The following is a 27,224-nucleotide window of genomic DNA, read 5'->3' as shown; positions in this document are numbered from 1 at the left end:
ATTTATCGACCACCTTTTGGCGCTTGTCACAAATAATCGTAAAGCTTTGACCTTGACCCTGCCTGGTAACCTTTATCAATTATCTATAATCACATCATAAAACTGACATCTACAACTTCTTCATGACGTGTTTTATACCATTTATCTTCTGTAATTTTTGCTGAACATTATTTGTAATCACTATAAATATTTTGTGAATCACCCGTCTTATTGAGATCATGATTTATAAATAAATAATGAACAAATATTAAAAATAAACTAACTAACTAACTAACTAACCATATAGTTTCCCGGAAGGAGTAGGCAGAATGGATAAACCGTCACACAACTCTATTGTGGTATAATATGCTCCTTGATAACACTAAAAAATACAAAACTATATAACCAAAATTAACGCGAAGAACTATAAATTATGCAAAATCATGAGTTTTTGGTTTGAACATTTTATCGCTTTTGGGTGCTTCAATTGAATACTGCGAGTAGAACATATCTTGGTCTTTGAAATAATCGAGTACTTTTTAGATATAAGTCTTTTCAAAAGCCAAGAAAAACTATATTACGTCTAAAAAATGCTTTAAAGTTCAAAATCTCCAAATTGCAAACTCCTTTTCGGTTATGGATTTATCGTATACTGTGGCAAATTACATTATTTTTAAAATGATCGTAAAACATATATATTTGGGTATGGATTTCGCAAATTAACATGAAACACTTTTTGTTGCGATGTTTTTTTTGCATAAATCAAATAAGCGGTTGGAGTTAGAAGGGAATTTAAAGCTTATCGCCATCTGCATAAGAAGTGTTATTGTTAGCGGTCTGGTTCCAGAAGTTACACGACGTGGTGCATCGCCATAATAAGGTTTTCTATAACTTTCATTAACCGTACAATACATAGGACGCAAGTTATTCGCGAAAAACCAATGTTGGTAATCTTCGACCATTAATAATAATGTCTCGAATTGCCCTGCTGATGTTGTTTAGGATTTTATGAAATACTTATTTGTAACATTGAACCGTGCGTTTATCAAAAACAGATTTGTAGGAATTATCATGACCCTTCGCACATTTTTTCTTTAATATTACTGGGCTATAGTTATGATTACTATTTTTCTTTAATTATTCCCGTCGAGACAGGATACTCTATGAATATTTTATTTTCAATGGACACATTTTTTCGATAGATTAATTTTTTTATTATAAGTTCGAAACAAAAATATTTGACAGAATTAAATCAGGTTGGTATTGGTAATAATAATGGGATTAGACAAGCATGGTCCTGTATATTATCTGCCTGAACAGAATATAAATACATAATAATATATGTTTCCATTCCAACTCAGCACCACGTTCATTGTTCAAATGCGTTGTACATATAGTGTTGTATTAGTGATTGACGAACCGGTGGATGCAATATGTTAGCCTTAAGTTGATAATAGTTTGTCTAGTCTATAATCAGTAATAATAAAGAGCAATATTTGTACAGCGCTATACAAAGCATCTACATATCATTATTTAGATTTGGATGAGTTGATTGATTATTGCACGACCTTTGTTGATGATCCAACGTTTAGTCAACATTTTAAATTTACACTGATTTTCTAAGATTTATCATTACAAACCTTTACGCCCTTGAGGTGGTTTTTCACAAAAACGGAAGTATAAAAATCATAAAAATATTGTTATTTATGTAACGCAGTTGTTTACTCGAATACAGTTTGCGGCGAACAGTGACTGGACCATAGGTCCGCTGACGGCGTTGACCTTTTGTTGCCCCCATCAAATCGAAGATGGAAATATAAAGCAAGACTGACGCCTGCCAGGAAGAGACCTCTTCTCTTACACATGAATACCTAATGGTCGGGCAGATTTCCATAAATAATAATAACCACGGTGGGATGCTGCGATCTGTCAGCCGGAGCAAGCCACAGTCTCGTGGGCTCGACGTCTCAACACCACTGAACCGCCGAAATTCCCTAGAATGATCTACACTGATAAGGAAAACTAACACAGTAAAATAATAATATTTGGATGATTTGTATAGCGCCGTTTTTGTGCAAAATCACCTCAAAGGCGCTGGCATACATACTTTTTTTTTTAAATTTCAAATAAACATCAAGTTCAAATAAACCGCACTTTGAAAAAAAAACAATAAGATTGTTAAAATAAACACGACGATTTCACACTTGAAAAAATAATCTTTATTGATCTATTAAAACGGCCACCATATTGAATCTGAAACGGAATGTACAAACAAATTTAAAGACAGACTAAATGCAAAACGGTCGAGTAAAAACAATTATCGCAGTCAGATTTGACACGAACAACGTACTCACACAAATGCATTGCTGGCATACATCCTGTTTCAATTAGATAAACCGTACGATGCATTGACTGCATACAGCAAGTTTGAAACTAGTTATTCAACTTGAGAAACGATATTCCAGCGAAATTAATAAAAAGACAATCTACATTTTAAATAATTGTGGAGTAATAAGAACACACCGTAAAACGTTTAGAATAACTGTTATTACGAAATTTATAAAGAAGAACGAACAATATTATAATACTAGCGCAGACCATTTAAAATCTATAGTCTGGATAGTCTGAATTCTAGACAAATCAGTTTCAATTTTAAAAATGACAATTAAAAATAATTAATTGTTACAATATTATATTACATGGTAGGTTACGCAAGACGCACAGACAATCGAAATAAGTATTTTTGAAGATACGCGTTATGTCTTTATGGTCAAAAATATAAAATAGGAATAAGCCAGACAAAAGGCTGCTTCTCAGTGACGTTTCGTGTATACACTAATACAAACAATCTTAAGAGTGTGTCGTTTGGGTCAACAAACATGAATTTTCAATTCATCGCCACTGGCCGAAGACAGCTGACAGTTGGTCAGAAAGAATATAATTATACACATTTAAAAAAAAAAACTTCCATCAATTTCACTACATGGATAATATAAGTATGGGATATAATTCTGGCACACTGACACGCCTGTAACACATTTCTATGGGATTTTACATTTATTGTTCTTCACCCAACTGACACAGGCTACCGTCTCCCACTAGATAAGCGATGAATAATTTAAACATGTTAACGTAAAGACAGATAATAATATGAATAACTTCAGTGGATTCAGAAAGAACTTGTAGGAGGGAGGAAACAAAGATGGCTATATACTGAACTCGAGAACGAGTCGTACAAACCTGAAGCTCCGTTCTCGTGTGACTAAGGTCTATTCTCACTGGGGCTAATAGTTAACACTAAAGTGAAGCAATATATTATACTAATTACGATATACATAAACACAAAATATTACAACGAGAAAGAAGAAGAAAAAAAAGTGTTACATGAGTCCAATTGGGTACTTTGAGAATGCATTGTAACAATAACTAACTAACCAACACGCCGTTTCCCCGCAGGGGTGATTAAAATATTGCCAGTAATAAAATATTGCCAGATGGGTTTTCAAACTTTGAAAAAGGATAAAATATTGGTGACATGTGGTGAAAATAAAAATAATATTTTTTATTAAAAAAAAAATGTTACCCGGCAGCAAAGTGCCCATAATTTTTTTTATTCCAAATGTGCTAAGGAATAACTGGTTAAAGTTTGTCGGGTACGTGCCGATACATCCTGTATATATTGGAGACGTTTTAGCTATCTATATTTATATCACATTTAACAAACATGTAATATAAATTTATGTCACATTTGACACACACGCAACATAATATATTTTTTTAATTTCTCACTGCAATGCATCTACTAAATCTCAAAATACATGTACCTATCATATTATTAATAACTTATAAATAACGACAATATTGTACTGTACACTTCTCCTCCAACTAAAAGCTAACGTTTCTAAGGATTATTGTTCAAATCTCACAATATGTACAAACACAATATAAATACTATTTTATATGTCTTTAATAAAAAATAAATAAAATATCCTGAATTAACCTAAAATATTGTCTCCGACAAACAAAGTTTTATTAACACCATTTGGAGTTTTTGGGTTCAAACATATCTACGTAATAATGGTAGGAATATATTTTAATAACATTATAACAACCCTTTGGTCTTAATATAGATTTCCACTAGGGATTCCGACTCGTTGGGTTTAATTTATATTTTTCGGACATTCCTCACAAAATAATTAATTATACAATACTTTTCTGCCTTTAATCAAAGTTATTCCACTTATTCAATAATATTATTTCATCGATTGTATCAAATGTAAATACATTATATATTAACTTGTCAGGCTAAAGTATTATAACCCGTAGAGTCAATTTGTTCACTTTTCGAAATAGATCATATGGTCACATAGAAATCGTCGTGTCTCCATTACCGTCATGATAAGAAATATGAACTAAGAGGCGTTACAGAGAGAAAATACCAAGCTATATATTCAAATATAGAAGTTAACCACAAAATAATTGAAATGTTCACCTATATGAAACCAAAAGTTAAGACCACAGAAAAAAAAAGAAATTTAATGATTTTTTTTAATATGAAACAACAAAAGTAAGAGGACACATTTAAAAAAACTTTTTATGTTCGATTTCAAATTTTAGTATTTAAAAAAATATATGTTTATTTCTAATAATAAAATTTGAAAGCATATTTCATCACCTTTCAAAAAGAGTTTATAGTTTTCGGATACGTTCAAAAATATGTTAATTGGTGTGTATCGGAAATACATTACAATTTTGAATATCCGTTCATCAGACAAAAAGTATGAAGACATTTTCTATTTTTTTCAAATTTTCCTTACTTCAACATAATCAATTCATATATTCAATTATTTTTTGAACAAACCCTTTCTGGGGCCTAGGAGTCGAAAAGTTTAATCTAAATTGGGGAGGTCAATTTTATATCAAAGTATAGATTTGAAACGAGTTTGCTTTTCCTGACCTAATTTCCAATAAACTGCACCCATCATGGCGGTGATTCCATAAACCGCACTCGGTATGCGCGCGTCCTCTGCTGCAGTTGGCTGCCGACGGTGACCTTGAGATGTCAAACCGACACCAGGCGAACACCTGACTCAACCGGGTAACATGATCCGAGCGGAGAGGATCGAGTTACGATTAGACACTCGATCGACCTGAATGCAAGTCCAGCCTTGGTTGCTAACACAGTTTAGTAACACGTTTGCTGTTGCCATGCACAACAAAAAAGAAGAATGATAAAATAATGTCACTATTTTGATGAAATGGTGGTTGAAAGCGACTATAAAAGGGCCGAAGATTTTTACGGCACGAATATAATTGCAGAATGAAAAATATGAAAAAAAAACCAACATGGCGTCTTGTATTATTTTGTCACTTTCGATAGTAAAAGCTCCATAGCTCTCGATAGAAACAACATGGAGATCTGAAAATAGTTGGGTTGAACTAGAAGTTTTATAAATAGTACGCGGTGCAAATTTTAAGATTTCAGAGCTCACCGTTCGAAAATTATTGCTATAGAAAAAGAATAGTTGCTTTAGAAAAGAGATCTGTTTTGCAAGATAATTAATTTCAGAAACATAATGTTGAAACAATGCTAGAATTTCAAATAGCCTAGAATATGTTGCTTGCAGTATCTGCTTCTCGTATTGCATAATATCCAGGGTATATTCTGTACGGAATTGTTTGCAAATAATAGACAGTAATTGGACATAGAACGAGCCAGAGAGCGTAGTATTGATTTAGGTACATATTGTATGGCAAGCCAATTATTCGTGGGAAGCGGCGATGCATCTTTGTCCAGGATAATAACTAATAACCAATATATCGTCCTAGTTCCAGCAGAAATGTTTGTTTTTTATGCGAATACCACACAAAATTCCCGACTGCATAGTCAGTGGAACTATGGCATCCCCAATATTATATTTAAACGTTGTTGTTGAAATATTATTGTATTGCTCTATCTGTATAACTCGGAGGGTAATATACAAGGTGTCCGGGGGTAAAGTGCGCAAACTTCGGGAGATGATTCTATATTTATAATAGTACAAGTAAAATTAGATGATTCGAAATTTCAACGTTTTAGGGGTAGTTTTCAGGTACAAAAGTTGAATTGTTCGTATGGAGAAAATAATATTTCTTTATGGAAAAATATTTTTGTATGGGAAAAAAAATCGGAATTATGAAAAAAAATATTAGTCTTTTTACTTCTACCACCATGGAGAATCACCTCTTGAAGTGTGTGCACTGTACCCCCAGGCACCCTGTACAATCTCTGTAAATAAAAAATATGTTTAGATTACTAAAAAGGGGGACTGAACCTCAAATTTGTAATATTCTTCATAATATATTGGTGCATAACCGTTTTATGGAGAACATGAAGAAATAAATAAATTTAAAAAAATATTTATTCTTTTAAAAAACAAGACAAATATTTCCAGATGACTAATAAATCAGAACAGAAATCATTACGCTGATGTTAATCTAAGGTAAATGTATTGCAATCTGTAGGGGACTAAATCCGCCAACTTTAGGGGGGCGGACTAAATCTTTGCAATTTCGATGAGCTGCCAACCATTATCCAGAACAATGTTCCTTGAAAGTTGAAAGGGCAAAGCGGAGGAGACGCTAGTTCCGCGCCGGCGGCTACGAACAAAAAAATCTGTAACACCCACTGCCGAAGGGATGAAGGGTGTCAGGGTGCCATGGGTTGGGAGGACCTATGGGCAGGGGGTGGGAGGTGGGAGCTCAGGGTAGATTGCCCCGGCAAGTTTAAATGTTAATTTGTAAGTTAAGTCAGAGCTCTTTGGCAAAAACGATTTTTCGAAAAAGTTTGGTTTTGGTACCAAGTTCAATATTAGAATCGCCCCAAGCCAAATGTATGAACATCAACAAGGGCTTGAAAAGTTTCAAAACTTACACTGAAAGGATGAAGGACAATTTACATAATAAACCAAAAACCGTAAATAAGTAATGCAAGTATGTATACTTGAAATGAAAAAATAAATAAATTACGAAATGGCTGAAGATTAAAACGAAAAATGCCAACTCTCCCAGTTGCGCTAAAAGAACACTCAAGAATATTATATGGTAATCAGCGCGTACGCGGAAAACCTTCGGGCGATGCGGCTTGACAAGGTCTCGCATACACTTTTATGATAACCTATTTTAAAAGAAGTCCAATTTGTCTCACAGCTATCCTGTGATAAAGCAACACTAAAAATAAAGCGTCGTCTGCTACGTTGCGCGTCGAAACGATGCTATGATGTTAATTGGTCACCTGACTACTGCAACCTGGCCACCGTTGGTTGTGTGGAGCTTCGCTTCGCTTCCCTTCTAATGAAAGCTGTATCACGAAAAAGCATAGCAGATTTTCCGTTCACATATAATCCGACCGTTATCCATAAATGACGCAACAACTAACGAACGCAACGTAACATTGCACAGAGGAATTTTATTTCAGTTCCGCGAACAAAATAATACATGATGAACTCGTAGCCTCTCCCGTATTAGTCACATAATAACAAGCGAGTTACGGAAGCGATGGCGCTAATACCGCCGTAGAGTCTGCAAATTGCCTACAGCACAGAAAGATGAAGTAATCATGTTTCTGAGAGGACTACAGACTTCGAATAAATAACGAGGAATGCCGGAAAAAAGTGCAACTCTTGAATCAGTTTCCAAATAGAATATAAACCATAAGAGACGTTTCATCCTTGGCATTGCATTCAGATATAATCAATCACAACAGTGACATTAAAAAAACCTGCATTTACAAGTGAATGCTTTGTGTAAATAACTACATTTGGCTATAATGATTTTCCTATTTCTTTTTTTTTTAAAGACAAAAATTTCCGGTTTTTATTGAGAGCATTTTAATTCTTCCTACCACGTTAAATATTTAATGGGGACTAAGCTAGCAGAGGATTGAACCTTGGTGGGGGAACCCGACGCACTAGTCCACTCGGGTACTATACCGATAGAGCATGGAAATTGTAATAAAATTGTAAACTTCAACTTTAAAATTTAACAAATGGCAAGTTCTCCGTAACGGAATGATTGAAATTTAATTTATCGAAGAACTTCAAATCACGATACGGTTAATTAACACAAGGCTCGGGGGGAGTTAGTCAAGGAGAAGTAGAGGTGGGAGGATGTGGGGGTGGGAGGTGATACAAAAGACGTGTGTGAAAATAGTCGCTTCAGAAACACGCAAACTATATAATAATTAATGGGGGTAATCTGGGTAAAATACCCACCGCGTAAAGGGTGAAGCAAGACAGCAAGCTAGGTCCTTTGTCGCAGCGAGGGACAAAACTCGTGGTGGGGGTTGTGGATTAATAAACAGGGTGACAGCTCTTTCTACTAACATAACATACACAACTACCGCACTAACACTGCTAATATAGCTAACGTGTAAACAACGCTACACTTCAACAACCAAGTTGGGAAAGGCCTCGCATGTTTACGAAAATTAATAAATAATCAATATAAACCACTTTATTTAATAAATTGGTTTAAAATGAATGTATGTGTACATATTGACATTATGGCAAGCCACAAAGTAAATGTATGTATACATATTGTCATTATGGCAAGCCACAAAGTAAATGTATGTATACATAGTGTCATTATGGCAAACCACAAAATTAATGTATGTATACATATTGTCACTATGGTAAGCCACAAAGTAAATGTATGTATACATATTGTCATTATGGCAAGCCACAAAGTAAATGTATGTATACATATTGTCACTATGGCAAGCCACAAATTAAATGTATGTATACATATTTTCACTATGGCAAGACACAAAATTAATATATGTGTACATATTGTCATTATGGTAAGCCACAAAGTAAATGTATGGGTACATATTGTTATAATAGCAAACCACAAAGTAAATGTATTTTTACGAATATAAAAATACATTAATATTTTATCATCGTAATTTAGGATTTTTTGAAAATTTAAAAGGTACTCAAATTTTATAACGTTATTATTATTAAGTTTTGCAAGAATTTTGTAAAGTAAAAATTAAATTGAGTTCTACGAATTAAACACAGAACAAAAAGAAAATAAAAAATGCATTTTACTTTATTTTGAGAAACTAAAGTAATAATGAAAAAATATTCAAACTAAAATGAACACTGTTTCAAAACATTTTCTCAGTTTGAATTTTTTTCTAAGCTTAGTGAGCAATAATTTATTAAATCGTATATTTTTAAAATCATGACCATCGCCGAAAAAAAATATTATACCCAACAAAAGCTACATCTGTGTCTGTATTGTATCGAATAGCGAACAAAGAACTTAAGAGCGATCACACGGAGAGGGAACTAAAACAATTTTTGCCACGGAAAAAAGACCGAATTTATGTTCAAAATATAGCGCAGTAAACCAGAATGATATCTTCTTTGGGGCTTATCAGGCGGCGTGATAAGGTAAAGTAAGAACATTCCGGGAGGCGGGAGACACAGGAGAGAGGGAGCGGGAAAAAACACAAATATTTTCGCGATAAAAAAACATTTCTTCGGAGATGAAACGGCGCTATATGAGAATAATAAAAAAAGTGTCGGGATATAAGAGGATCATGATAAGGATGAAATTGCGTTTTACCTAGAGACAAGGAAATTTAGTAGGCGTATTACGTGCTGTATTACTGTTCGTGTGGAGACAGCCACAAAGCGGCACATTCATAAACAATTCCATAATAGAAGGATTTCTCCCTCATCAATAATTTATTATTGAATATTTCATGCGACTGCTGGCGGTTTCACGAATCTGTTTTCACGGAAAACAACGGAGGGCACCATGATACATACTTTGAATTCGTTTCAAGTAACGCTTAACACTATTAAATGGTTGCTGATAATGGATTCAGTCATTTCCTGGTGTACTTAACCTTTATAGGTCTAATGCCGCGCACTGCGAGACAAGGGTATTTCTTGAGCAAGGTTGCACGTCTTGCACCCTGCGAATTTTCGATTTAAATCAATTTTATGAGCCACCGATATTATATTTTCTAATTATGATTAAACCCATATTAACAAACTTCCAGGAAATTAATAATAATCACATATGTGCTCTAAAATTAATCATTTTTTATCGTAATATTTTAATGCGTTGATTGACAACCCCAAATGGTGACACAAGCGGGAACTGTTAGTAAAAATAAAATTTAAAAAAAATGTTGTACAAATGTAAAAAACTAATCACAGAAAAATCGGCCAAATTAAAACTGATCATAGGTAGAAGTTCTCAAAGCCAGTAGTAATCACAGAGAAATTGGCCCAATTAAAACTGATCCTAGGTGGAACTTCTCAAAGCCGGTAATCACAGAGGAATCGGCCTAATTAGAACTGGTCCTATGTGAATTTTCTTGAATTCAGTACTCACAGAAATATCGAAAATGATTGTACGTAAATTTTCTCCAAGTCAGTACTCACAGAGAATTTAAAACTGATCCTACGTGGATGTTCTCAAAGTCAGTAGGTATTTAAAAACGGCCTAGTTAGAACTAATCCTACGTAGATGTTCTGAAATGCATTATTCATAGAGAAATTGGCCTACTTAGAACTGATCCTAGGGAGATGTCCTCAAATCCAGTAATCATAGAAAACGGTAGAACTGATCTTAGGTGGATGTCGTGAATACGGTATTCAAAGAGAAATTGGCCTAATTACACCCGATTCTAGGTAGATGTCCTCATATCCAGTAACCATAGAGAAATCGGTAGAGCTGATCTTAGGTGGATGTCCTCGAATACGGTATTCAAAGATCAATCGGCCTAATTAGAACAGATCCAAGGTGGAGTGAAATCGGCATCATTAGGAATGCTCCCAGGGTACGCGGGAGGGCGGTCAGAAAGCCGGGGTACTCACCGGACTCGGAGATGGAGGCCGGCTCGCTGTCCGGAAGCTCGCAGCGGCTCACGGAGCCGCTGGACGCAGAAGCCGACGAGCACTCTGACACGGAGCGCCGCTGCGTTAGCTGCGTCATGTGTTCCAGCTGGTCGAAGGGCCGCGTCGACAGCTGGTCGAACTGCCTCGAGGACAGCTGCTCGTACTGCCGCACGGCCGCGTGGTGGTTGTGGTGGCCGTGGTGGTGCAGCGGGTCGGGTTGGCGATGGTGATGGCTGTGCTGCTCGAGGAGCTGCCTGCCGCCCAGCTGCTCGACGCGCCGCATCAGAAAGCGCTGCTTGCGCGCCAGCTGTTCCCGGTACGCTCCGTGCCGCTTCTCGCGGTCCTCCAAATTCTACGAAAATTACAATTAGGAGGATTACACACACATTCTAACTTAACGTAGTGTGACTCCCCCCACACTAGGGGCCTTAATAATAAACATGTTTTTATTTACACAACTGGTGAACAACCATATATCGTAAATGGTTGTTATCAGTAGTGTGTTAGTAAGAGGATGGAAATGTGTTGTAGAGGACATTTTATGGATGCTATTCATTTTTTATAAATGCACATAACACAGTTTATATTCATAGAAGAGCTTTTTATATTAGCTCCACACAGGAGGCACTTTGTCAAATCGCCCTCGTAGGTCTTTGGAAAGGTGTGTAAAGTCTTTTTAAGGAAACAAAGGAGATTAAGTTCTGGGAAGGAAAAGGGGTATGAAGGATGGGTAGGAATCTGGGGCCAGTGTGCCAGGAGTAACCGACGTATGAACCCATCCCTTTCACTGCGATGCAAAAGAGTCTCCCTCAATCAGTCTCTCCAGTTCCGGCATTTGTTCATCAATAAAATCGCTTCAGGCTATCTCAGTCGTATTGGCCTTCACCCATTGATGTATTTAGTCTTTGCCGTCACCTCTATTTTTTGATAGATTTAGCCATTTTTACATTTATATGAAGAAACGCATTAAACATTAATTTCAATAAGCTTCGTTTTGTAGATATAATTTGTCTATATTTGTTGCTTACTTCGTTAATCTTTTCACAATTTATTATTTATTAGTATTAGCAAATTAACACGCATAACGGAAAAATAAGATTTCCTTTTCATCAGGAATAATTGTGAATAGTTTAATTTGTGTAAATGTTTTTCACTTTTATTCCACTTTCATTATAAATATAAACATGACCTAAACTTTCAAAATATGTAGGTAACTATGAAAAAAGTTATTTAGATGACTGGTCTGAGTCACGGAAGCCACTTATGAATATCTAACTAGCGCGGTTTTATAATTCCCGCTAAAAACAGTGTAGCTTCATTAGGTTCACCTTTTCTTTTCTTTTAACTTCATTGTTACTATTGTTATTATAAACGTGTACTATTTGATATGCTTTAACTGCTACGAACCTAATATACAATAACAATTTATCATGCGAACACCTCAGCACAGGATCTCCTAATGAGGTGTTCACAAAACATTTCTACTTAACCATTTACTATAACACTCTAATACCGTGTTTTATACTAGGAACATTTCTTGCATTATTTGCATTTATCATTTATTTACCTACCTTCAAACGTACAAGTAAAACAGAATACGACAACTAATTTATAAAAATCCTCTCGCCTTTTCATAATATGCCACAAGCGCCGTTTATGAAAGAGCGAAAGAGCAGTATGCCGCAGGATCTATCAGAGGTTTGCCATATATATAAATCGAAATAGGCAAAACAAAAAAATATATTAACCAGCTTGTTTCATAACTTTGAAATAGCTGCCTCGAAAATTCGTTTTTTATTATATTCCGTCGAAATTTCCGCTAAATAGTCAGCGGGGATAAACGTGCAATGAATGTAATTATATTAAAACTCCCTTAATCTCATGAAATCGGTTTAATTTCAGAATTCCGCTGCAGTTGGTAATTGCACGGTAGTGGCGGGATACATTTATTTTTAAAGCAATTTGAAATCTGCTCACTCGGGTCTCATTAGCATCTCGGCCGTAATTAACCGCCTGCATAATTGAACATTTTTCATGCTGCACTGACAGTTTTCCCTGTGGGGCAGCGGTTTCCAAAGTGGGTGATCTCCTCCCCAACCCTTTTTACTACCACTCCCCCTCCTAGAGGTGCAGCAAGGATCGAGATGCTTGGTGGTAGTGGCCTCATGGGCAACAGGGGGGGGGGGGGGGTGGAATTTAAGGGCAGTATGGGGGAGGCCAGAATAGTAAGATTTTAAAAATACGTTAAGTATTCCTCTTGACTGTACAGGATAGTAAGACTTATGGTTCCATGATAACTCAACACAGTGACAACTCAACACACTTTTAAAAAGTGATATAAAGTCATTAAAAACGATGAAAAAAAAAAAAACGTAACCTACTTAACCCAGTTAATAAAGTTTTTGTTTCATCACTTTCCATGACTTTAAAGATGTAAAGACTTTTTAAAGATGTGATGAATTATCATTTTGATGATTTATCCGGTGACCGTATTATTTAGTATGCTCCTACTGATAAGCTATTTATTTATTTGTTAAGACATACACAGTACAATAAGATACAGTTAGATATTTTTAGTTATTACATAGTTGTAGTACCTATTACGTATGTCCATAAAATATCATTACGTAATTTCGCCTGAGATTGTTAGAAAATGAAGGAAGTGTGTGGATAGATAATAATAAATGAATTGAAAACAAGAATTATAATAAGCTCACGAATTGTTATTGACTGTTAATACATAGAAGTTTGGAAAAATGATGTGAAAATATTTTTGAAATATTTATTTTTATTTTTTATTTTATTTTATTTTATTTTTTATTTATTTATTGAAACATATAAACAAGGTTTCAATTTTATAACAATATAAACACCAATATTTCAATCACTCTCCTAATAAAGCAGCTGCTTGTGTTTAGGAGAGGACAAAAAAATATTTTTACATTTGTTTAAATTAAACAAAAAATATTAGTAATTTAACAAAAAATAACAATAAAAGTAATAAAAATATAGGTTAGTTAATAAATGATTAAAAAAATTGAAAAGGCAAAAATATATTTCTAAACAATAAGTAAAGTTATGAGGCGGTACAAGAGTATTTTAATTTAATTTTTTTATATATTTCGTAGTTTTCTTCCGATCGTATATCAAGGGGTAATTTATTAAATAATTTTACACCCTTGAATATATAGTGATGCTGAGCTGTTGTGGTTCGTGCTAGTGGCACGGTTAGTCCTCCAACAGATATTATTCTTTTGCTAATATTCAATTGTGGTAAATTATTTTTACTAAAGAAATATGTCATGCTAAGAAATTTAATAAGTTAGTTTTGTATGTTAGAAAGGAATCATGCAAGATGTCTAAATGTAGTAATTTTTCGTAATGGGTGGTGTATGTTGTGATTACGTACGCCTCGTTGGAACATTTAAACCAATGACGGATAGCAATTCGGGACTATCTATTTTATTATTTAGCAGATTATGTAGAAACAACAGGTCTGACAATGTGCTACAACTTTTATGTAAAGTTAACATATTATTTGTAGTTTTGTTGTATTTCTTGAGTAAATGTTTCGAAAATTTATTCTGTATACTTTCTACTAAATCTATGTATACCTTATATTGAGGATTCCATATTGTGGAAGCATACTCCAGTGGACTTCTGACCAATGAACAAAACAAAATTTTCAGAGTCTTAGCACTTTTGAAAACTTTGCATATTCTTAATAAGATACCTAGCATTCTGTAGGATTTTGAAATAATGTGTTCAATGTGCTTGTCAAAAATTTAGTCTGCATTTGTAGTGTTTTTTTTTTAATGTTGTGTATCGCACAATAATCGCAACTGCTCCAGACCATCTGGAGCCAATGAAAATATGTAAGAGGAAGGTGGGTAAGTACCTGGCTATTCAGATCTGGTCACCAAACACGGTTAAAGCCATTTCAAGTAAGATTTAGATTCTGAATTGTGGTCTTTCACCAGAACGATGCTGAAAGTATCTATCACTGTGGAACGTAAAAGAAATTAAAGTTCTGTTTATTTCATGAAATAGCTTGAAAATTTCAGTGACAAACTGTTTCGTAACTTTGTCGATGTTATCACTAGTAAAAAAAAAAGAAAACGGCGAATAGGTTTTCCTGGAAAGAAGGTGGCGGGGAACGTGAAAATAAGTATCTCTTAAAACAAGGGGCGGAGGCTCGTGTCAAAAAAGTTTTAGAAACTCTGCCGCAGAGTTACATAAAGTCCTCCAATCAGAGTGATGCGTCTTCCCCGCCCTGATGAGAGGCGGATCACTAATTGCGCGTGCTTGTTTGGATTTTGTAGCTGACTCTTCCAATCTCCCACCGGAATTCTCGAGCGTTCACCAAATCACTGGGAAGCGTGCAACATGTACCCGTCGCGTCGTGTACCTTGTACAGGCCATGCGTGACTCTGCATTTGGCTGATGGCTACCAGGGAGGCGGTGGATAGAGTCAGTTATGAATTCCTCCGAGATTTTTGCACGACTTTCCTGGTATGAAAAATCTGGCGAAAGCATTGAAAAACCCTACGATTATTTTTTACTTTGCATTTATAAAATTCTAAAAGATGCCTTTGATAGTCCAGAATTGCTTGCATCGATAATCTTTCGGATTCCACTACGTAATACTAGAAGTCGGGATTTATTTCAGAAATTCTGGGACAAACCATATGTAGTCTTCATTATTCAGAATACTTATAGAGGGAAATAATTATACCGAGTCAGTGGACATCTATAGAAATAGACATAGACTAATCACACACTATATGTATCTTCACTATTCTAATTATTGCTCATACACAATTGAAACATACACAACAGCTCAAGTTCGATTCTATCATATAAGATTGTAATGATTAAACATCACAAATTAAAACATTAATGAGATATATTATAGACATAGACAAATCACACACTTACTTTCACGTATTTTGGTTCCTTGGAACGGGCAATTTGCCTAGTTAGGAACCAATAATTTCGACCTGATAAGGTACAATAATCTATAATCACTAAAAATATTTTAATTATATCTTGTATCATATTGTACTGTGTGCAAATATAAAGGAATAAAATAATAAATAAATAAAATCTTCAACTTATCACTTAACAAACACGAAAGATTGTTACTGAGGGTATTTGGTTATGAATAATAAATACTCTATAATCTTTGCTATTTATATGTAAAAGCCCCTAAAACGGGCGTTAATAAATAAATACACAATAAATATAGTAATTTCGGTTGTCGGTGCATGGATAATGTGAAATATTCCTCCGTACTCCCGCGTAATGCGTAAAATTATTCAAGTTCAATGAACTTTTTAATTTCAGAATTGAAACATACAGGCGATATAGTAGGTACCAAAATTATTTTACTTTAATAAATTATAATAATAATTCTATGTTTGAAATGTGTATTTTTATTATTTTTGATAGACCTAAATCATCGACAATTCTAAATCTGAATAATCCGTAATATTATAAATGTCTTTGTCCATGGGTGGTTATTTTAGTGAGATATTAAGGGATTAGTTCATTGAAGTTCTGGTTAGAGGTTGTAAAGGAATATGGATATACGATTTGTATTGATGAAGATGATTGCAGAGTTAGCGTAGAGTTGTCAAATTGTGATTATGTTTAAAAGCTTCAAGTTTTTAACAGTATGTAAAGTATTTGTATTTAATTTTCTTACACTATAAAAATGTCCCAAAAAATAAATGTCCCAAATAAAATATCCCAAATGCAGTCAGATTCCTTTTATAGTATTTAAGGTAAATCAGAAGGTTGTATTAACAAATATTTCGTATAATCCGTGTCCAGCGATTCCGAACATTTACCGAATATGATCACGAAAAGTTTTTGGGAATGCTGTGTGGGGGGTATTTTTGTGGAAAGAAAGGGGTGAACCTGTGTCTTGAAGATACCCATGTTGTAGGAGGGAGGAAAAACAGAGGCCGGAAAATCATTCCACAGACGAGCTGTCGAACTCAAGAATGAGTCGTAGAAACGACCCGTTCTTGTGTGACAAATATCAACTTAGTACGATCGTTAGAGAACTATTATAATTACTTAGTTACAAGAAGAATAATTTTAATTAAAACCACTCGATCGGTTTTTGGCATATTATGCCAAGTTTGCAAAAACATTTTGAGCGATCGCCAGCCATAATGTGCCAAATTGACAGAACCTTAAAATATCGGATAAGCGGTGAACTCCGGGTAGATTCATTGGCTTTAAAATGCAGTTCGCAGTTTCATATATTTTTATATTTTCACAAATGCAGCATATAATTCACCAATTAACCGATCTCTTCGTACTCTAAATGAGACTGTCTAAACTCAAACATTGACATTTTTTCGGATTCACTGCCCAAATTCAAACGCGGCTTCATGTCAATAATATAAACTGTTCAATACGCATACACACACACTCACACATACATTACACACAACCATATACTACGCACGTCACCTGGTAATCAAGGAATAGATATACCACTTAGCAGACGTCATAATACATACCCAACATGAAATATCTAATTCCTGTATATTGTTTGTAACTCATGTACTGTTTGTTTCTATAATATTAAGTAAATAAATATGTTTACATATTAATATTTTGAGGAACGGTATTAATTAAATAATATGGTAAATGTATATATATATATATATATATATATATATATATATATATATATATGACACCAATCGCTCGAGTGTACATAGTATTTTATACTTAAACTAGTAGCTCCATACCAATATTAGTGGCACTTACATTGAATGTATACAAGTACGAAGTTATTGTTTCGTTTAATTATCCTTTTTTTTCAGACGACATAACATTGTATTTTTATTCTGCAGGTAATAAATACCATTGCTTCGTTATTATTTTAATAGCACAGTATCATTTTTCATTACAGTATGAAACATAACATTGCGCTGTTCAAACTTTAAACAGCGCGAGGGGAGTATTTTTCTTGGCTGAAAAATAATACTTCAATAAAAAGTAATTTTTTCAAATCGATATAAAGGAGTGCCTACTGCTTACCTACCTGTGCCAGAGTTATGGCTCATAAAAATTTTGACGCTGTTCAATATAGCATAATGTAGATCAGGTAATTTGGGCTGAGGGTCGCCGGAAATAAATACCTTTATAGGATATTACGAAAATAATGTTTTAAGCCAGATAATAATATTTTTTTCATATCATTTATTGGCGTTTTAAAACAGAAATGATTCGAGCGCAGATGAGTTATTTCCTTAGTATCTAAATCATGGGATAGTCATACAGGCGTTATTGCGTATTACTTACTGAGTACTACGTACTACTTATCTCGATAAAACGTGTTCCGGTAGTTTCTGGCGGTTCGGCGTTAGAGCGTTGGAGGTCAAATTGGACTAACTATAGGTAAAAAAGTGGAATTTTTTTTTCGCTTCGTGTCTCATCTAAATATAATAACATAAATGAGGATAGTCTGAATTCCCGACAAATCAGATCCAATTTTGAAAATGGCAATTAAAATATTTTCTGTTCAAATTATTGTATTATAAGTAGGTACTTTATCACTTGTCTGGATTCTCCAAACAAACTCTTTCAATTTTGAAAATTAAGCATAAATTCAATTCAAAGTAAAAGTTCTAGAGTTCATTGAATCGGAGTTACAGACAGAGGCACAACGGAAAGTAGCATTTTTTTAATAATAATTATCACAGAAGTTCCTTTAAAAATAATTTTTTGAATTGAATTTAAATAATGTTCAGAACAAAAAGACACATACACTCTTGAGATAGGTTTTAACATTTTTGTTATGTTTGGTGAATAAATCTGATTAACAAGGTACTACCCTTTAAGTACCACTTTTACGTCTCCTCCCCCACTACAACCAACCTCACAAAATATTCTAAATTGGGGCTGCCAGTTACCGAGCAGGAGGGCTTTAGCTATGTTTGGTACCCATATTTGAATAGCCCTTCATGCGACCAGAACTAACGAAGGAACGAACTGCCTTTTTGTATTCGGAAAATATGCACTAGCAAAAGGTCATCAACCGAAAAGTTAAGATTGCCGATTTACACCAGGCTGCAGATATATATCCGCTATTATTTGTGGGAAGAGAAAGAGTGGAATAATATATAAAAGATTTAACTCATCAGGCTAATTTGTTCGGTTTTGGGAACAAATAGCTATTACCCGTAGAGACAGTTTGGTCGCTTTTCGGAACAGTTCGTGTGGTCTCATAGAAATCGTTTCGTCTCCCTTGCCGTCATAGTTAGAAATATGAACTAAACAGTGTTAGACAGAGAAAATACCAAGCGTTCTATTCAAATAAAGAAGTTAGCCACAGAATTTGAGGAAAATTTATGAAATTTTGTGAAGTTTTCATTAATTATTTTTATATGAAACGACAATAAGTGAGGTAACAATAATTTTTAAAACTTTTTTATGTTTAATTTCAAAATTTTAACATACCAAAAATGATATGTTTATTTCTAATAATACAATTTGGAAACGTATTTCATTCACTTTCAAAAACAGTTTTGAATTTTTGGATACGTTGAGAAATATTCCATTTATTTGGATTTTATTGAGAAGCGGAAATACTTATAACTTCTCCGACTTTCGGACAGCTAACGGTCAATATGGCGGAGGCTTGAAGCATGAAGTTTGTATTCTGAAGGCGGCGTGTGATGCTACTCGTAAGGCCGTTGGGAATGGAAACTGGAAGGTGGCGGAAAGAGGAGTTTAAATAGTCATAAAAATAAACGCGCGAAGTTTTTTTATCCAGAAAATAAAAACAAAGCGAAAGCAATAAAGCTCATGAAGGCAATCTAAAGGAAAAACTAATTGAGGAAAAATGTAAATTGGCTATACTAAGATATTCCCTTAATGACGATACTTGAAGAGTTGGCGCTCCCCGAGGATTCCCATTTTCTTAATGAAGGTCGGGGGAAGCGTTCTGGATCAGGTCGGGTCGGCGACCTTAACTAAACCCTCCTCAAACCAGGCCAGGACACTGAATAAAATCGGCCTCTTATATATATACGATTTCCATGCACACGATAGAATGGTTTATAATGTAGGTACATAAAACGCTACATAAACGTTGCTTATAAAAATAACAGGCCGATTTGATTCAATGTCCTGGCCTGGATTCAGTTGGTTTTAATGAAGATCGATTTGATTCAGTGTGCTGGCCTGGGTTGTGGTGGTTTTGCCTCTCCTCTTATCCCCCGATTGTTGGCTTAGCGAAAGATATAAAAAAAGTTTTAATATCTTAATTTTTGTCATGTTTCAACAAATAAAAAACTAACATCATTTATATGGCGCCGCAATAAAACAGGCGTAAAATAATTTAACAGAAGTCCATGTTTTCTTAAAGATTTCTAAATATGAAAAATCTGAAGCTAAAAAAGTTTCAAAAATAAACATTAACTCGAGCTTTAAAGAACCAAGAATATTATAACATCGTAAACTTCGTAGCTCCTTGAAAAACTTGGAAATGTACCGAACGATATTATTTAATTAATTTCAAATATTGCAGGTATAGAAAAAAGAATACTTTTTAGAGCCCAATTTTTAATTATTTTATTTAAGTACATAAAACTGGCATGATGCCCAAAAATTAACATACATGGATGTTTGAACATATATTAATAAAAATGATAATAATAAATGAGATTAAAACAATATTTATTTTTCGGAATAACTTTATCGCGTAAAACTTCAAATTTTAATATTTAATTATTGAAGACATCCTTCATATTTAATTATTGAAGTATCCTTTTCTGATTTTTCTGTTTCAGATTTTCGTTTAGAAATCGCTAAAATTGTCTTCAATAATTAGAGATTAAAAGAATTTGGCATTCTCAGACTCTAAAAATATTATCATTCGTTATTTTGGCTACTGGCATTATACCTAGCTCTCTCGTTCAAAATTTAGGCGTATTAGATTTATCAAAAAATTTATATGTAAAGATGCAAAAGTCGGTCATTTTGAATACATGTAGGATAACGAAAGATTTTTGAAATATTTACGTTGAAGGATCAGTAGGATGTATAGGCTCTGATATGAAAATATCCGGAGTCGGTGAATTATTTTCCCATTTGATCTCTGGTGAGTTGACGTGTTGTTCTTGTATTGTTTTGTATTTATTTTGCTTATATAATGCATTTGCATAATGTTGATTGACTAGATGATCATTTGTGGAAAAGTGTGTGGAAGGGTTTAGTTTTTCCTATGGGGAAGATTTAACCCGGACATAAAATCGGAAAAGATATATTTTTAGAAAATGAATTTTATAAAATATATTATGATAAAACTATACTAACAGACCGAACGATTAGTCATAATAGACCCGATATAGTTTTGCATGACAAAATTAAAAAAAAACTTATATCATTGATGTCTGAGTTTTATGTAGAAGTAATAAATCAAAAAATTTACGTCTGGCTGTCAGAGAGTGAAGTTTATAGTGCAAAATTCAGTCACTATGCGTTTAAGGAAATTTTTGTAGAAAGGTGTTTAAGTGAGAACGTTTCCGTAAACGCGCGAGAAAGAGAAATAATCTGCCACGGAAACCGTTCAATCTACCAAACGATCTCAATACCAATATGGGATTTCACGCCCGTTTCGTTTATGATATTCCAATAAAACCATACTCTGCGAGGCGTCGTTAAAGTGGGAAAATGAATGGTCTTTATGGGAGGTATAAATCTCGCCGCGAGTCCGAGAGAGCAGCCTTCTGTTGGGCGCCCCATTTTGTCAAACATAAAAGTGGTTCCTTGTTAATAATCATGCATTACGCGGCCGCACAATGAAATCCCTAAAACACAAAAATAACATGTTTATAACAAAGCCGTAGTGTAATTAAAAATTTCTTGCGGTGCGCTACCTGAACCCATAAAGCAAGTAATTTCGAATGTGTGATGAAGTCATAAAATATACAACACGCTCGTAACGACCCGCTTAAAGTGAGCGCGGGTTAAGTCGGGAATAAAGTGTGGACCCCAAAATGCAGAGCCGCTCCGACTTTAGTACAATATTACTGGCTGGGGAGGCAAGCAGCACGGTTGACAGCCGTTAGTGCAAGCAAAATACGGAAGCATGACTTTGCGTTATGTACCCCGCTTAAAAACTAGATTGAGGAAGGTATGATTTGAGATTTTCACAGCCAAAGGGATTAGCATGATAAGTGTTTTGAGTTATTATGCCGCGCTGCACTCCTTCTTCTTTAGTCAACTTTTCGGACAGCTTTACAGCGTCTATCATCTGTCCACACCTGCCCTGACAAAAGAAACCGCATGTATAATTTGAAAACGTTTTACGAAACGTTGGCTTAAAACGGAGGAAGCGCAACACGCCATAATAACCCAAAAATGAATCATGATATAACGATAGATTGCGGATGTCAAATGTATAACCAAATATACATAGGTTGCAACTAAAAATAATAAATTCGTCAAATAGAAACTATCTTGTGTATTTCATACTTACATTACAATAAAAAATCTATTTATTTATATAAATAAGAGTATCTCGGTGTGAGTTTGTGTTTAAACAAATCTACAGTTTTATTCCGAGATTGAAGACATTTTTCACACTTGATCTCTAAAACAGAAGGAAGATCACTGTTTATACGAGAGTTCGAAAAACCACCCTGATCCCCTTTTCCCACCCCCTTAAATCAAAAGTTTTAATCTTTGTGATGAAATTTTGCACACTTGATTTTCAAAATAGAATGAATGTCATTCATTCGATCAGAAATTTGCTGTATGTTTTTTCTATTTTCTTTTAATTATGTTTTGGTTCATTTTCTTAGGGTATGTGCAGCTTCTCAGGCTCTATGGAGCGTACGGAACTGTCAAAGTGGCGACTGGCAATGGACAGAAACTCAAATCTAAATTTCAAAATCGTAAAAAACCGTAATGATATGCAAGAATACCATTAAAAGAAAATGGCTAAAACTCAAAGTTAAAACTCATGCAACTAACCAACCCTTAGGAAGGAAGGCACGACCCTCGCGGAGCACTGCTTTCATTGGTTGGAACATGTTGAAAAGTTATTGGTTAGGGGAAGGTTTTTTGCATGCAATCAATAGACTTAGTAGAGCAATTACTTATATGAATATTGTATATAAATTAATTTTACAGAAGGTACCCTAGCTAGAATTATGAAGCGAGAGTGACATTTATTATATGGGTACAAACTACACGAATAAAATGAGTATTGCTAATTTATTAAAAATCTCTCCAAATTATTTGTATCCAGTTACAAACGGGATTTCAGGCCGTTTCCTAATAAAATAAATGTCTACTATATCACATGTGTCATGCACCTGCATTTGCTTTAATAATATATATTGACGAAATGCGGATATTTAGGATATTTATGAACACGTGTTCCGACATCTTTACATGACATGTTTACCCAAAGTTTTTTAGGAAACCTATCAATTTTTTCGCTAATTAAAAAAATTCTGAAATTATAAGAGATTATTAAAAAATTAGCAATCTTTAATGCTAGCAATTTTTTTCCGTGTACCGGTTTTGCTCGGGATGGATTAAACATTTTGATAAAAAAAATAAGGCGCCTTGCCAAATTTTTCAGATGAATAATTCAAAACTTATGATGAAAACGACATCACGGGCTGAAAAAAATTATGGTGGTCTAGGCAATCCGAGCAACAGAAAGCAATGAAAATTTTACAATACCAGAGCTTACCATTCGAGATATTTCAGGTCAACAGAAGTACCTACCCACCTCTGCATGCTTCTTAATTTAATAACATTCTATCTAAGCGCCGTATGTATTTGACGACACTGGTCTCGTGGTTTTTTGATACTTTAGGCAAATAGATATTTATATTAAAGTTAATCGAAAAACAGCAATAGGTGTAGGTAAAATCCTAAAATAAATCGTACATAAAAATGAGAAATTCAATATTCCGGAAAGGTAATGTAAGTGCCTACCTACCTAGGTATAAGGCTGTCCACAGAAATTTTTCCCGTGAAAAATGAGCCCACACATGGGTGTGGAGTAGGTACCTGGTAGGGGGCAGCGAGTTAGTGCCGAGTTTAAGGGATGGGGTGGTAGCCGGGTCAAGGGAGGAAAACTCGGCTCGTAACGGCCACGGCTAAGTGAATTTAAGAGACATTAAAAACTTCTAGACGGCTTGGGCCTCTAATGTCTTTAATTGTTTCTGAGCAATCATTATAATATTGTGTGTGACGATACACAGTTCGCCATAAAAACACATGCCATTGTTTGGACAGGGAGAATTATTTAAAAACACTTCACCGATTCGTGACATGCAATTGGCTTTAATCAATTGATCTCAAATTTTGTACCTAATAGTTGGAATGGAACAAACAACCAAACAATCTTATTTTTTGAGAGTTAAATGGATATTTCAAAGCTTAAGGGAAATCAACCTACTAAAAAGCAGTTGCTAAATGCTAGTTTCCTAACAAAATATAAGTCATTCAGAATATATCGAAAACACGTTTTCTTTCGGTATCCAGACCGATATTGACAACGCAATAAATCATAAATCGACATACGCTAGCAATGCTGGACATGAATTGACATTCAAAAACGTCATACAGGTAATTAAAAATATTAATAAATTCGCAATGTTGAATTACCTACCTAAATATGCATTGACAGCCCGAATTTACTTTTTGATTCTAAAAGCGACTTAACGAGGTCTTTATTCACAACTTGTTTTGTGAACAAATTTCGTTTATGCAAGCTTCAACCAATGTAGTGTCATTGTCGCTACGTATACGAATTCTTTCAATTTTAAGAGCTTCGTTAGTTCAAATCCGTTCGTTAAGCTAGTAATTTTTCGTAACAAAATACATTATTGAAAAAGATGTGCGTATTGAGGGTTAATCGAAGATTATCTGATACTCCGGAGGCCACGCTAAAATTTGTCTATTGTCGGTCGGAATATTTCTCAATCGTTGACTGTGCTCGCAAATATCGCTAACTGACCATACATGACGGATTTCGTCAATATTGTATTGACATAGGTCTTTATCGATCGTCTGTGCAAGAAGACCTCCTGGCTGGCTAATTGCGATTAATTAGCATAGACGAGATACCTTCTGCAGTCTAAACAACATTCGGATAATTGAAGAAGCCGAACACTCCGTATCTGCAATTGGACTACGGAACGGAGAGCCTACAGGGTGAGGGTACACAAACTTTCTTGATGGAGTTCATGAGAAGACTACGGAAATGTCCAAACTTATAACGACCCCACGAGAAATTCAAAGCCTTAAATATTATTTAAATGCTTCGACCCCCATTAAGCGGTCACTTAGATTAAGGTACGGATAAGGCCATGTCTTACTGGAAAATGAATATAGAATAAAATGTTTATCCGGCCTAAATACCAAATAAGGGGAAAAACGAAATAAAAAGGTAAGGGTGGAGAACATTTTCATGGAGATGATTCTTAAATGAAATACGAACTAAATAGGAAAGGAATCATGAAAATGCGATACACGTATAAAATGGCAAGTTGTTTTTGTTTAATAAAAACAACCCTTTCGTAAAGAAATAAAAAAGGGAATACTTTTAGGGCTAAATAAGGGACCCAGATGTTCAGGTCATAATAAACTAAAATAAGTAAGAACATTCAAACAGATATATTATTGTATATGCCAGATGTAAACTTACCATTTCTCATTAATGACACATATAAAACAATACAGGTACAACGGAACTATCGGTGGCAGGAGCTTATTAAATAAAAAAGAAAAAACGGGGGATTAGTATGCAAAAAGTGCGACCAGCATCGTACACCCATACTACTGCAAATTGATGAACTCTATGAACATCAAACGCATCACTTTCATTGGCTTCGTTATGTATATCTTGGTAGTTGTACCAACTCCAGCTGTCAGATGATGACAAGGTTGACTCCACAATGCTAGCTTCCGAACATGTACAAATCCACAATAAACCGTATTTTCATCAATAACGCACAGACATATAAATCGGCGACGAGGTCAAACCATACTCAGTATGGTGATGTCAGTGTTGATCAACAATGGTTACGAAAAATATTTTGAATTTGAAAAATAAAATAAATTTAACAGAATACCAGAGCCAAAATACGAATACGAATGTGATTTTTAAAGAAAGGGAACAAATTTATTTTATAGTATTATTTATAAATATTACAGATAAATACATAATTTGTTATTTGTGTATGGGAGGCATAAAAAATACAAAAACGTAAACACAATATACAAAACGCATGTATCTTAGGAATGAGACGTGGCAAGAATTTGGATAAAATTTTAAAAAAGAACTTTAAAAGTGACTATAATGGCGGCCTTTTAAAATTTTAAAATTTAGCGCCAGCCCATAATGCCCGATTAAAAAGAGCTTAAGGTTAGTTTAGTAGGTGGTCATTGAAGAATATGTGCGGAAGCGTACAGCTGAAATCATTGGCCCGCAGAATGTGCGTATTTCCAGGAAGTTATGGCACATTACGGCCATCGAACCTTTGTACCTAGCCCCGTTAATATTCCCGACCAGCGGAAACCGGGCGTCGATAAATTATCGACACTAAATACAAACTTATAACTCAGCAAAAAATAATGGCAATAGGCGAATTTTCAAAGCTAGGTGGATTTTCAAAGCTGGGCGGATTTTCAAAGCTGGGCGTTACCAGTCAGGACGATTGCGTGGCACAAAGGATTTTTCCATCCCCTCCGTCGTTTTTGGCTAATAGAGCGAATTAAATTGGGAAAGTTTTTGTGTTGGCTTTTCCGGGAAATGTAAGGCTCGATCGTTCGAGATTTGTGGGAGAGGAGAGCGACTGAAAGTCCGACTGAATAAAATAAATATGTTGATCAAAACGGAATTCGTGAGCGACACGAATTTGGGGCGAAAACAACGATAATAATAGATTTTAATAAGAATAATAATGTTTGGTATTTCAGCATACCATATAAACGGTATCATTCCAATATGTTTGATTATTCAGATAGATTGTAAAACAAAACTAATATTTTGTGAATGAAAATTAATTATTAAAATGAGGTCGTCTACTACAACATAATTTCGTGCATTTTACAAATGCGTCATATTAATTAGAGCACGCTGAATACAGAGAACGTTTTGAATTATTGGGAAATTCTGAACCGAAGCCGGACGAAAAGCGTGTGACATCACGAGACATGGTCGGCAGATCTGCAGCATTTACATTCGAATTATGAATTTATTGTACTGCGTGTGACTTCACGGGACACTATTGCATAGCTCATATTTTCGTAATTTTTAGAGACATCGAAAAACTAATTTTACAGTCGTTA

The 27,224-nt window shown here is 34.6% G+C and overlaps 1 protein-coding gene across 1 annotated transcript in view; it reads right to left on the bottom strand.

The window, feature by feature from the left end:
- LOC149420116 (uncharacterized) overlaps nucleotides 1–27,224 on the bottom strand; it is a 617,394-nt gene that overhangs the window by 97,345 nt on the left and 492,825 nt on the right. Inside the window, exon 5 of the mRNA XM_089637490.1 lies at nucleotides 10,857–11,229. Coding sequence (XP_089493616.1) covers nucleotides 10,857–11,229 — 373 coding nt within the window. The remainder of the gene's footprint in view (nucleotides 1–10,856; nucleotides 11,230–27,224) is intronic.

This window comes from Hesperophylax consimilis, chromosome 11 (assembly GCF_061612785.1).
Source record: "Hesperophylax consimilis isolate HC1 chromosome 11, BYU_Hcon_1.0, whole genome shotgun sequence".
NCBI classification, from domain to species: Eukaryota; Metazoa; Arthropoda; class Insecta; order Trichoptera; family Limnephilidae; genus Hesperophylax; species Hesperophylax consimilis.
The sequence above is the reverse complement of the archived record's forward strand: the minus strand, read 5'-3'. Positions and strand labels throughout refer to the sequence as shown.